This window comes from Cervus canadensis, chromosome 7 (genome assembly GCF_019320065.1).
Source record: "Cervus canadensis isolate Bull #8, Minnesota chromosome 7, ASM1932006v1, whole genome shotgun sequence".
NCBI classification, from domain to species: domain Eukaryota; kingdom Metazoa; phylum Chordata; class Mammalia; order Artiodactyla; family Cervidae; genus Cervus; species Cervus canadensis.
Genome location: NC_057392.1, coordinates 22,426,955 through 22,440,333, shown reverse-complemented (window position 1 = coordinate 22,440,333; position 13,379 = coordinate 22,426,955). Strand labels below are relative to the sequence as shown.

At 50.5% G+C, this 13,379-nt stretch overlaps 1 protein-coding gene across 2 annotated transcripts in view; it reads right to left on the bottom strand.

The window, feature by feature from the left end:
* Positions 1 to 13,379, bottom strand: part of ADARB1 (adenosine deaminase RNA specific B1) — a 114,978-nt gene that overhangs the window by 19,392 nt on the left and 82,207 nt on the right. For both annotated transcript variants that reach the window (XM_043474588.1, XM_043474589.1), the window contains exons 5-9: positions 11,025 to 11,139; positions 10,142 to 10,310; positions 9,385 to 9,533; positions 7,926 to 8,094; positions 2,717 to 2,898 (exon numbers count right to left, since the gene is read on the bottom strand). In XM_043474588.1, coding sequence (XP_043330523.1) covers positions 2,717 to 2,898; positions 7,926 to 8,094; positions 9,385 to 9,533; positions 10,142 to 10,310; positions 11,025 to 11,139 — 784 coding nt within the window. The remainder of the gene's footprint in view (positions 1 to 2,716; positions 2,899 to 7,925; positions 8,095 to 9,384; positions 9,534 to 10,141; positions 10,311 to 11,024; positions 11,140 to 13,379) is intronic.

Sequence of the window (13,379 nt, the reverse complement as noted above, 5' to 3'; positions counted from 1 at the left end):
CTTTTGCCATTTTAATGATGTGTTGGTGTGGGTTTGATTGGGTTCATCTTGTTTGGGACTTTCTGTGCTTCCTGTACCTGGATATCTGTTTCCTTCTTTAGGTCTGAAAAGTTTTCAGCCATAATTTCCTTGGTTGAAGACACTTTTTACCCTCCCTTCTCCTTCTAGAACTCCTACAACGTGAATGTTGGCACATTTGATGTTACTGCAGAGATCTCGTATGTTCCATTCATTTTTGTTTTGTTTTGTCGTCTTTCTGTCTACCGCTCTGGTTGAGTGAGTTCCAATACTCTCTCTTCCAGGTCATTTCTGTGTTCTTCCATGTCATTCCATCTATTACCCATGGCTTCTACAGTGCTCTTTAATCTCAGATATTGAATCATCTATTTCTGATTGGGGCTTCATTAAACTTTCCATTTCCTGTGCTTCTGTCCGGGGGTAGGTGAGCCCCGCACCCTCACCCCACCGCCTCGCGCCCGTCCTCCATGTCACTGTTTGGTGGCACTGCTGGCAGTGAGATCGGCACTGTGGGTCTCACCCCACGACCCCAGGCAGCCCAGCTGTGACCCCAACCCAGAAGCCTGGGCACCACGACAGTCAAGCATCTCGGTCTTCCTCACTGGGCTCTCCCGCTGCACCTGACAGCAAACAGGGCCAGTGGAGGAGAGTCAGGAGCCAGAACTGCCCTGAACTTGCAGGTGCTGGATCTGACACTAATCTGAAAAGGAGAAACAAGAGAGTTCAGAAGGATGGGAAAGTGCATCACGTGAGCGCCCAAGGCAAAGGTTCACCTCCAAGAAGTTCTTTCTTAAACACACACTTTTCACGCTGAAATTAAAGTAAAATTCTCATTTTTAACCTCGACGGCATTTTCAAACACAGTCTGCCGATAAACCTTTTAATAAGTCCATCTAGATTTGCTTCAGTTTCCAGGGAACCTCGTTCAGTCACCTCAGCCTTTCTCTGTGTGGCATTCAGGTCTGTTTCTCTCGCTTCCTTCAGATGCTACCATTCTCTCACGACTGTTACACGGCATTCTCCTTCCAACATGGGGATGACCTACGATAAACTATGAGGTGGAAAAGAGCAACAAACAGGGCATGACCTGCTAGGCACGCAGCCCAGCACCATGTGGGCACAGCAGGAGGCCTGGGAGGGGACAGCCCAGGTGGGCCTGGCCACTCACTGACTGTGGGGACTCCCTGGGAGAAAGCTGAGGGCTGTGCCACGGGCCCATTTAAAAGGAGGGTGACCTCCTGAGTTCCTGAGACACGGACACCCTCTCCTCCAGACTTCTCCTGTTTGCATCCTTTTGTCTGTGAAGACGCCCCGCATGGTGTCTGTGGGCTTCAGGGCAATACTGGGGAGGAAGAAGGAAGAACAGGTCTTCCTTTGTAAGTTCACGTTTCTAACAAACATACATGGTGAAACACTGTTTTCCAGCACGTGCTCATAGATACAGACGCACTCTGCACACGTACGACGTGATAAAAGCACACCTGACTTCATGGGTGAGCAAGCCTGTCGGCGCCCAGGACTCGCTATTAGCAAGTGGTGGAGCAACACACCCGGAGCCACCCACCTGGGCACTGGGCAGCGGTGACTCCCGAGTGGCCCCTGGCGCCACGTGTTTCACACATGATGCTCTCAGTGGCTGCGGACACTCAAGACAAGTGACAGCTGATTGAATCAAGGCGCTCTTGCCCCACACACGAAGCACAGACCGAACAAGGGAAACTGTTTTCTGACTCGTGAGAGATTCACACGCAAACACACATCCAAGTATACCTGCTTCACATCTACCAGTGTAAGTTCAACAGCAGGAACGCTACAATCTCAACTTGCCATCAAATTTTATCAGTCTACTTTTATCTTTTTTCTCCTAAGAAGATCATGGTTTACAGTAGAGTTGTGAAACTGAATTTGGAGCAATTTTTCTCCATTCCCGTGTGATCCATGTGCTCTAAGAGACATGCTTTCAAACAAAGCTCCACGTTGCTTTTCTCAGTTAGAGATGGGCTAGTAGCAAGACCACAGACCACGGCAAAACACACACACACCAAGAGGCATTCTAGTTCACGGTTAGGGTTTTAGTTCTAGCTTTAAAAGTAGGTAAAGCAATATTTCCAAAGGATAAAAATACCTTAACTGTGTCCTTTTAAGTAAAGGTGAACTGAGAAGTTAGGGCCCTTGAATTCAAAAGCTCTTGTTCACTTTTCTAGCCACTGACATTCTAGAAGAAAAACAATAAACAACCAGTAACCCAGGGCCCACTAGGCAGGTGCATGTCCCCACTGAGACGGACATCACTCCCTGCCACGGGCACACAGCCCTACGGCCGACCTCCTGCAGAGCTTGTCACTGCGGCCGTGAATCCTCTGTGGGCCGGCCCAGCACCATCTCGGGCGGCTGAGGCCTGTGCAGTCTTCACGGCACCTGGAAGCCTCTACAGTGGATGCAGGACTCAGCAGCAAGAGTGCGGGTGAGAGGAAAGCCCACGGGTGCCGAACCTGGGCTCTAGTTTCCCTGTAAATGGCGAGGTTTTCAACTGGCAAGAGCGGGGAACCTCGAGGGACCCATTTAAATGACCCATCCATCGCCTCCGCCCCTTCTGAATAGCCCAACACTGCCCGCCACACTCCCGCCTCAGTGTAGCCCCCACCGGTGTGTTACTCGTGAGACCAGCAGGCTGCAGTCAGAAAGCGGGGGTACTTGCCGCTGAGCAGAGGCTTGTTGAGGGTGTACAGCGGGGGCAGGTCCTCGATGTTGGAGATGCGCTGGTACATGGCCCTGGAGAGGTGGTCCCCGTGGTACAGGCTGCCCAGAATGATGCTGGAGAAGTAAATGGGCTCCACGAAGATGCTGAGCAGGGACCCCTGGATGCCCACCACATTCCACCTGGAGGCAGAGGAAGAGGCCTTCAGCACGGGGTCCCTTTGGCCTGGGCCCTCCATAGTGCCGTGCTCACGTGGGCATGCTGCTCATTACGTACAAGTGTTAAACAATTTAAAAGGCAGTTAAATAACTGACTGGGGTTCCCTGGTGGCTCAGCTGGTTAAGAATCTGCCTACAATGCAGGAGACTTGGGTTCGATCCCTGGGTTGGGAAGACCTGCTGGAGAAGGGAACAGCTATCCAGTCCAGTGTTCTGGCCTGGAGAATTCCACGGACTGCATAGTACATGGGGTTGCAAACAGTTGGACACGACTGAGCGATTTTCACTAAATAACTGACTTAGTAAGATTCTAAAGAGAAAAATCTACTTAATTATTTTATGCTGGAATGATCTTTTGCCTCCATGTTTCCCAAGATGACACATTTACCGAAGATTAGTTCTAAAAACATATCGAGCCACGTTTCTTGTGAGAAAAATCAAAAGAAAAAATAAACCTTAATTTCATTACTTCTAATAAATAAAAAAACGGTAGCTCCAGAGGGACGGAAACGGGTCTCCTCCTGCTCCCCGGTGGCGCCACTGACTGCCCTGACCCCGCACGCCACTGCTCTGAGCCCCACAGACAGCAGGAGAGATGCCCTCCATGGCCTCAGGGCTCCAGGTCCCAGCACCCAGGGGGCAAAGCTCACTGGCTTCAGGTGTCTCTTCCCTCACACCCCTTCCCCAGGCCAGCAGCATGGGCATCCTCTGCTCCCTGCAGAGCTCCAGCCCTCAGCCAAGGGTCCCCAGTGCCCCCACCTTGGTCTGTGCAAAGTCCTTGTCTCTGGGCAACCCCCCTCAGCTGCCAGTGGAGCCCACCAGGTGCCCCCTCTGCTGAACTGCTGCAGATCTTACCACCTGTCCCCCACCTTCTCCCATCAACAGGCTCCACGCGGGAGGGATTCGTCTGTTTAGCACACTAAAACATCCCAGCATTTAGGGACCTGGCCTCATAGCTCAGTGTGTGCTGACGGGACAAATCCCCGGCTCCCCCCACCCTCTAAGAAGGAAATTAGAGCAGAGGTTTTCTCCTATCTAGCAAGGAACAGTAAGGAAGGATTCAGTGCGCACAAAACCCACAGGGAGCCCTTTCTTATGTAAATCGGAGGCTTGTCAGGGGGTTTAGGCCCCATTAAGCTGAATTCAGCCTCCTGGGGCAAACTTGAAAACCCTGCTCTTGCAGAAACCTATACAAGTTACAAGTCATTAATTCTGAACACATGCTTCACAGGCGAATCCTAGGCCCTGATTGCTCCATGGAGGCCCTGGTGGGAAGTGGTCCACCCACTCAGCTCAGTTTCCCTGGGCGAGCCTCACGGGGAACACGGAACACGGAGGGGCCGACTTTACCAGCAGCAAACATGCATGGGGTGTTATCGCCCCCAGCAACCCTCTCTGAAAACTGGCTGTCCCTGTGACCCCGCAGCCTCCCCACGACAGGGGGGCTCACAGCCAATGCCCCCAGCCCCCTCTGTGTCTGGGGGAGGGGGAGGAGGCAGTGGTGGGGGACAGGGCTCTGCATGGTCGCGTACACTGCTGCCCTCAGGCAGGTGGTCTCTGCTTCCTCCCCAGCTCTGCGCGGAGCACAGGCTGTCCTACTCCCTCCCACGGCCCAGTCAACCAAATTCACCCAGAGGTGAGAGCCCCCGGGACCCCCCACCACCACCCCCCACTGTGGTCTCACCGAAGCCTGCCTACTGCCCTGACCCCTCTGGGACGGGAACCGTCTGTGGGAGGCAGCCCTGCCTTCTGTGAGACCCAGGCCAGCCCCCCAGGCCCTGTTCATGGTGACCATGTGACTGTCAGAGGCAGGGGCAGCCCTCTAGGGGCACCAAAAATCAGAGGGTGGGAGCTCAGCCCCGCCCCCGCTTCCGGGGTTGAATTAATCACCAAAGACCAAGGATTCAATCTTCTGCAAGGAGATCCCAGAGGACAGGGCTGGGAGTGTCCTCCGCCCACGCCCTGCTGCCTTAACCATTCAGCAAGATGGGCTTACTTTTCCACTTGAGTGTCAAGTGCTATGAAAAATGATGAGATTTTGATCGAAGTTACAGATTGGGAAGAAAATCAAGTTACTAGAAATAATGTTGGATGTGGCATATATGTGGATGTTTTAGATTAGTGGACGGCTTGTCATTTTGTTTCCCTTCCTGGCTTGGTCTGGGGATAAGGGATGAGCTGGGGCCCTTCCCCACATTCCTGATTTGTAGAAATGACTGTATGTATGAAGAGGATACCTCCCCAGAATGCAGAGAACTCACACAAGGGTCTCCTGCAAGAGCTGCATCCTCTTTCTCTGCAGCCACCTCTTTGATTTTCTCCAATTTATTTACTTCTTGGGAGTGAGGGCATGACTGGTTTACTTTTTCTTAATGTTTGGAACTCCATTCAAATTTCTTACACATGCTTGAGTCAATTTTAGGAACATACATGTTTCTACAAAGCTTCTATGTCATCTCAGTTTTAATGGTGTCCGTAACTCACTGCGGCCATCTGTGCACGTGTCCGTTCCTACCAGATCCTGACACCCTTTCCTCCTCCCCTGACTTGGCCTGGCTGCACCCTGAGTCTTGGTCAGACTTCCAGAGGTCTGCCAATTCTATTACCTTTCTCAAAGCAGCACCCTGGGTTTCTGACTGTTCGCTGCTCATCGCTGCCGCACCGAGTACTAACGTCTGCTCTGTGTCCTTCCCTCCAGTCTGCAAATTTGGACTTGCTCTCTTGTTCTCGGCTGTGGTGTTTGATGTCGTTCACTTACGACCATCTCCTTACTTCCCCTGCAATTTCTTCTGTGAGCTGCTGAGGCCTGATGGACACACAGTGCCCTGCCTGGGGTTAGAACACAGAATTTGGGGAGTCCTGGCATGCAAACACCCTCCTGGGCCAGGAAGATCCCCCGGAGAAGGAAATGGCAACCCACTCCAGTATTCTTGCCTGGAGAATCCCATGGACAGAGGAGCCTGGTGGGCTATAGTCCACAGGGTTGCAGAGAGTCAGACATGACTTAGCAACTAAACAACAACCAAACCCCCACCCCCAGCCCTCTAGTCTCCTCCTGCCTTACTCCAGGCCTTCCTCCTGCCCCTCCTGCTCTGCCCCATCCCTGGGCCACCACTGACCTGCTTCTGTCACTTTCTAGAAATCTACAGCAATGGAATCACATGGTAAGCACTCCTTTGGTTCCTGGCATGCTGCACAGTTCTCCTGTGCTGTGACCACATACCACTGACTAAACATCACAGCTTATTCTGTCCCTTGCCTGAGCAGTGCCCCAAGGCACAGATACTCCCACTTAACCCTGTTTAAAGACTGACAGCCATTCAAGCTCCTCCCAGATGTGGAGAAGCAGCTTCAGTCACTCCAGTGTGAGCCTGCATGGACAGTGCTTCCATCTCTCTCCAGAAACAGGAGTAAAGTAAAGGGAACACACGCCAGAAATGCCTTTAACATCTAAGACACGGGTGAGCTGTCCCCAAAGCTGGCTGCAGTGTCTGTCCCTAGCCTGGGAGGATGACACTCCAGGGCTTGGGGTCCCCACCGTACCCGACAGGGCTCTAATCCTGGAGTGAAGAATGTGCCCTCATAGGACATCTTTTTTGGTGAAGTATCCATTAAAATATTTTGCCCATTTTAAAAACTGTTTTTTCCCCCTTGTTGGCTTTAAAAGTCTTTGTATAGTATGGATCTAGGTCCTTTATTAGATGTACGATGTGTAAATATTTTCTTCCAGTCGGTGACTTTATTTCTCATTCTTTTAACAGAGTCATTCAGAGAAGCAATTTTTAATTTGATTATGTCTAACACCATTTTTTTTCCTCTCAAGGAGTGTGCTTCTGATGTTGCATCTAAGACATAACCCATCCCAGTGGCCAGGATTTTCTGCTCTTTCCTTCTAAAACTTTTACACATTTAGGTCTATGACACATTTTCAGTTAACTTTTGTATATGGTGAAAAATAGGAAGTACTCTTGTTTCTTTTTACATAGGGTGTTCAGTTGTCCCAGCATCATTTGTTAACAACACTATTCTTTCTCTACTGAACTGGCTTTGAACCTTGATCAAAAATCAGCTGTGACCAACAATGAACTTGAAGTTTAAAACACAACACTGTTTACATTAACACCTCCCAAAATTAAATATTTAGGTACAAATCTAACAAAAATACAAGACCTCTACAAGGAAAACTATAAAACTGACAAAAGAATCAAAAAATTAAGTAAATGGAGAGATAGCCCATGTTCATGGAGAGGAAGACTCGATTCTTTCCAATCTGAACTACAGACTCAGCACAAACCCATCAAGACTCTAGCACAGTATTCTGCAGATGCTGACAAATGGATTCCAAAGTTTACATTAAGGGGCAGAAGGCCCAGGAGAGCCCATACAACACAGGAGAACAAAGTTGGAGGACTGACTATCTGACCTCAAGACCTACAGTAACTCATTTTGTGATTTATCAGAAAAGTACACCTGGTCATTCAGACGGTAAGAAATATATTTTTCTTATATATATTTGGTCTTCTTCTGGGGTTCCTGGCTCACAGCTCCTAGGCCCTGGGAACTTCCTAAGTGATTAACCATAGGTGTCTATGTTAATGAGGTAGATTGTATCACCCACCTGAGGACAGGGGGCTGGTTGGCTGTGGAGCCTAATACTGATCACATATGGTGGGAACTTTTAGCCCCATCCTCTTGACCTCCTGGTAGGGGAGAGCGGCTGGAGGTTGAGTTCCCGTACCAACAGCCATGATTTTAATCAATGGTGCCTTTGTAGTGAAGCCTCCATAAAAACTCAAAAGGACCTGGCTCCAGAGCCTCTGTCCACAGAGACCCCACCTCTCGTCTCAAGGTGGCCCCTGAAGCACCTTTTAAAAACCTGAGTCCTTCAGTGAATCTGTGGGACACATGCCCGGGTGTCTCTGGAAACACCCCGGGGCCCCCAGGCATGCAGGGGTGGGGGCAGGCCCAGGTGTACATCCAAGGGGACTTACCTTGCCATCTTGTCACTGCAGGACATGGTGAGCAGCCGCTCCCCCTGCAGCACCCCGTCCCACGTCTGGACACTGGCGTTGGAGCGAACGGGGATGGTCCCCTCACCAGACTCAATCTTCGTCCGCAGCTGTCCGCGGGCTTTTCGATTTGGATGTCTATCTGCTGGCTCTAAGACAGAGACACAAGGTCCTCTTGAGAGGGTCTGCTAGTCGACCATCTATTTAACTCATCAGAAAGCATGTCTAACAACACTTGATCAATTCAAAATGCGATTCACACGCATGTGTGCATGTGTTCATTCTACATGCACCTAAGACATGTGCTCGATGCAAGCACAAAAAATTGGACAGGAGGATACAATACAAACCAAATTCACAAAAATGGTTTCCTTGGTGGTTGGGAGAAAAGAGGGCCTCCACTTTAACCAAATGAGGTATTTCTAGGATTAGAAACTAGCTGAAGCAGACAGAACACAAGGCTGACATTTGCTAATTCTAGGTGATGGATATTAGAGTATTTGCTATATTTCTTTGCTGCATATTTAAATTTTCAAAAATAAATCTATAGGGATGTGGAAATAAATCCATAGGAAACATTCACAAACACCCAGAGATTTTTTTACATGAATACAGTGATTTAAATGTTACTTTTTATGTTTTAAAAACATTTGGCAATTTCTACAGTGCATACTTGCTGCTTTTTATATATTTTTTTTTATAATTTTGTCTTTTCTTTTAAAAAATTTTTATTTATCTATTTATTTATCTGTGCTGGGTCTTCTTTGTGGACTGCAGGATCTTAGATCTTGGTTGCAGCACATGGGATCTTTAATTGCAACATGTGGGATCCAGTTCCCTGACCAGGATCAAACCCAGGCCCCCTGCATTGGGAGCGAGAAGTCTTAGCCACTGGGTCACCAGAGAAGTCCCCACCTGTTGCTTTTATAATCAAGAAAAATAATGTAATCAAAAGTTCTATTTGGAACAAATAATGCTTAAGCTCATAAGTAGGGTTGTGGATACAAGTTACTATGAAACAAGAGCACAAACAAGAATGAGAGCAACACGGAGGTCAGCGCGAGGCCTTCCCGTCCATCGACACCTGCTTCTGAGACTCCGTCACACTCTCGTGATATCACAACCCACCAGAAACACGGACCACGACGTGCATTTCCAATCTAGAGATGCATGTCATCCAAATTCAAAATCTGAACACAATTTTGATTTAATATCCTCACTCTAATTTCTTATTTGAATCCACATTTTCATTCATTAAAAATTTCAAATTACTAATTGAGAAGAAAAGTTCATGTTTTTATACATCCTTATCAGATTCACATCCAAGGTTGAGATTTTTGAAGAAGAAAGGATATGAACACAGGTTTGTCCTTTCCCCTGTCCCAGCACAGCCATGGACTTTCTTGGGAAGCGGTGGCTGCCACCAAGCCTGGCACAGTACCTTCCAGGATGGGCTCGTGGGGTGAGAAGATCCTGGCGTCCCCGCAGGGGGAGGTGCTGATGTACAAGTGGAACTGCACGTTCTCCTTCAGCTTGAAGCCGCCCCGCTCGGACTTCTCAAAGATGGATCTCTTTTGATCATCTTTGCTACTGGAAGGAGTAAGTTGCAAAGATAAACCTTAAAGCTGAACCCAATCAAAACTCAGTCTCTCATAGCTTATGGTGATTTTCAAAGGCCAGTGTTTTCAACAGGGTAAGATAAGCTTGCAATGGGGTATTTACTTGACATGTTTATGATAATTAGCACGGCTCCTGTCTGCTCACCAATGAGATAGGTCATCAGTACACAAGTGACCCTGTTCTCCTCATTCACACCTTCAGAACAGAAAGGCTGAGAGTAGGACATGGCCTGCTGCAGGAAGCAGTCAGACTCACAGTCAGCCGTCTGGGCATGGTGACCTCCCCAGCACTTATTCCTGTATAAAGCAAAAGCCTGGGGTCTGGAACACAGACATGACCCCTCTGACTGCACGCATAGCAGGTATGTACGTGGGCATGTGAGTTATAACTCAGCCAACTCTACTTGACAGCCTGAGCTTCAAGGGCAAAAGGGATCCCAAACTGTAACCCAGAAAGTTACTACACTGAGAATTTTTCAGTGATGACAGACACAGTGAAAAGGATGCAATAAACTTTGATTGGAGGAAAATTTTTTTTATGGAAAACAGCTTCCTTCACCCATTTCCTCAGACACTCACTTTAAGTAAAGCTCAAGCTGCGTGTAGAGAAACCTCAGCAGGGACCTGCGGGCTATGATCTCCGCGTGGCAGTCGTTGAGTGCGAGCCCGCGGTCACTCATGTACTCGCCATTGATGCACTTTGTTCCCGTGGAGATGCTGATCACCTTGGCATCCTTCACGTCTGTGCCTGGAACATAGAAGAAACCATCTCGCGATTCCTCTCCAGGAATCGGCTCAGACAGCTGGGCTGAGCAGATACTCCAAGAAGAGAGGGCCCCGAGACAGCCCCAGACCCAGCCCCCAGGAGCCGAAGGTCCTCCTGCCGCCCCAGGGATGCAGGCACTGGCCGTGGTTGTGGTTCCTGCTCCCAGGAGTGGTCCATGTAGATGCTGCTCAGGGGGCTCACTCCTGGGAGGTGGAAGAGGACTTGGGGAGGGATCCCTTCACAGCTGGGAACTTAGGGGCAAATTTAGCCGGGTTTCTGTTGCCATCCCCAAGCGTGTTTCCCCCACGGACTCCCTATGCTTATGGAAGCCTCCTCTCGCAGGGAAGGGTTATCTGGCAACAGTGACATGAACAGACACACCAGAGACGGCTACTCTCAGTGAAGCGAAAACCAACAGGTCTCCTGCATTTCCCAGACTTGCTCAAGATGATTCATATAAGATTACTGGAATCAAATACTAATACAGGACGCTTTCTCCAAACAAAACACTCAGGTTAAACAGATGAAATGGTGGGAAAAAAACATAAGTGCAGCTCCTCCAGTTGCACACAGCAGACATTCTGAAGGAGAACGAAAAAGTTGCTTCCTGCTGCTGTCAGAGACTTCTGTAGACTGAGAGTGGGTCTTCTTCATTAAGCGTGAGAACACGCAGTGGACACACACCGACACGGTTACCTGTTGTCATGACGATTCCAGCAAGGACCTTCCTGCGCGCGTGGGGGGAGGCGAAGCTGTCTGTCAGGTCCCCAAACTTATCCAGCACCAGGCGGGCCACGGCATCGGCCAGGACCTGAGGACCAAGAGGGGGTCAGCGCCCTCTGGGGTTATGTTCTGGGGCCTCTTCTTTGAGCCACACAGTAGGTCTGGCAAATCAGCACGTGTGCACGCGTGTGTGTGTGTGTGTGTGTGTGTGCATGCACGCATGCATGCACATAGTTTTTCCTCCAAGACATTTCTTGGAAACAGGCATCCAAGGGGCATACGAGGGTCTCTACAGACAGGCTGGTAGCAGCCCAGCCACGTGGGAGCAGCACAGAGCAGCTAAGGCCTCCCACCCCAGCCCTGTCTCCAGGGGGATCCCAGGCCCAGGGCGGCAAGGTCACCTGCCTCCCTCTGTGGCTTGGAACCAGAGCTCTGAGTCCTGCAGCCACACTCCCCAAGCACTAGGGCTTCTGGAGGAAGTAACACCACAGGAGGGACTGACCGGTCACCTCAGGGCAGAAGCCAGAACGGCCCTGCAGGGGACACTCAGGAAGGAAAGGGGAGTCAGAAGGGAAACCATATCTCAGCACCTCCCTCCCAAGGCACCAGTCCACCTGTGCCTGTTACTTCCGCATCTGAGACCAGCGAGCAGCACCGCTCTGAGCCCCATAAGCGAGGGCTCTGCCCCTAGCTGGGACGACGGGAAGGCTGCAGGGCCACTGTGCAGAGCGACTGCTGGTCACGTCTAGGGGGCGTGCAGCGCTGCACTTGGGAGCGAACGGCTTCCAGAGTGTGGACCTGGGCCTTCTTCTACAGCATGGACTGAGGGACCCCCTGTGTTCTGGGAACAATGCCTGATGGGAGGGGGTGCAAGGAGTCACGTGGGACCCACGTCCCAGCAGCTCACACTTGTCTCGAGTCCCCAGCTAAGCCCTCAATGAAACACTCCTGAATGGACAGAAGAGCCATCATCCTCTGTGGCAGCTTATCCGGAAAGAACAGTCGTCAGGACATTGTCCCATCCCCGCACCAGCAACAAGCCCCAGAAGATGGTGCTCACGGCCAAGTAGGAGGGGAACAGGAGAGTAGGGACAGGGCCAGGACCCCACCCTGCATCCTCAGAAGAAGAACAAGGCCATGGGTGAGTGCAAGAAAGGCAGCAAGACTGTGGACAGGGCCGGAAGTGGAGGGAATGTGAGCAAGAGGAGACAGCAGCCCCCTTACCGGGTGAGGAGCTCCAGACGGGCTGACGGAGATTCTGGGCTGCCGCCACGCCTCTGCCTGGGCAGTCCCCCACCCACCATCCCCCCGACACACTGGCATGAAGCCCCTCCCTCCAGCTTTGGGGCAGACAAGGTCACACAGCAAACATGCTGTCACAGTGGGGACTGGGTGGGCTCCTGGGATGCCTTGTTTGGGCCATGTCCATCAAGTTCATGGATAGCCCTGCGCTCACCATGTGGGCAGTACCATCTGACTTTATAATCTCTCAATGCCGCATGAAGGCAACATGGAAGCAACAAGTCCCTGGGACCAGGGACGGCCCCCCCACATCCTTCAGGGTGACCCAAGGAAGACAGCAAGACACCTCCCTCCCAGAATGTATGTCTGGAAAAGGCCATCGAGTCCAGAAATGATGCTAAGAGGACCGACTCTCTGAAGGCCGCCCACAGGTCCTCCGAGGAGGGCATGACTGCATCCTTGGGTACCGCTTGAGGGCAGGGAGCCACCCTGGGGCCCCTGGAAGCAGTGGGAGATGGGGAGGAGAAAGTTCACCTCCCCAGACCCGGCTGGCCTAGGCTACCAAAGCAGCTGGGCAGGGCTGATGAGGCCCCTCCCAAGCCAGCAGCTCTAGTCACTGCTCCCCACTGCTGTCACGGCCAGGACAGAAGCCGGCTGCCAGTGCACACGCACGCACGCACACTCATCCCACTCATCCCTTCCCCCACAGGTGACTCCCATGCAGCTTTCGATGACCCCAATCTCTTTACACGACTGCTGACACTAGGAGAAGACAGCGCTTATCAGGAGTCACCATGACCACAGCATGGATGAACCTCGGCTAAAAGACTGCATCAAATAGTCAACTTGAAAATAAAGTCCCTCGAGAACTGGTGCCCCCAATGTGTGCAATGATAAATGGACCAATAGTCCTTAAAAATCACATAACAGGTGTCTAATACGGGAAGCAGTTACTTGGCTCATTAAATATATATATATATACTTTGAATATATTACTTTACATTGATGCTGTTTTGGTTGTTTTAAGCACATAATAATAATAATAATAAAGTTCCTTCTTTCACAGTTGAGAACTATTGGTCCTCA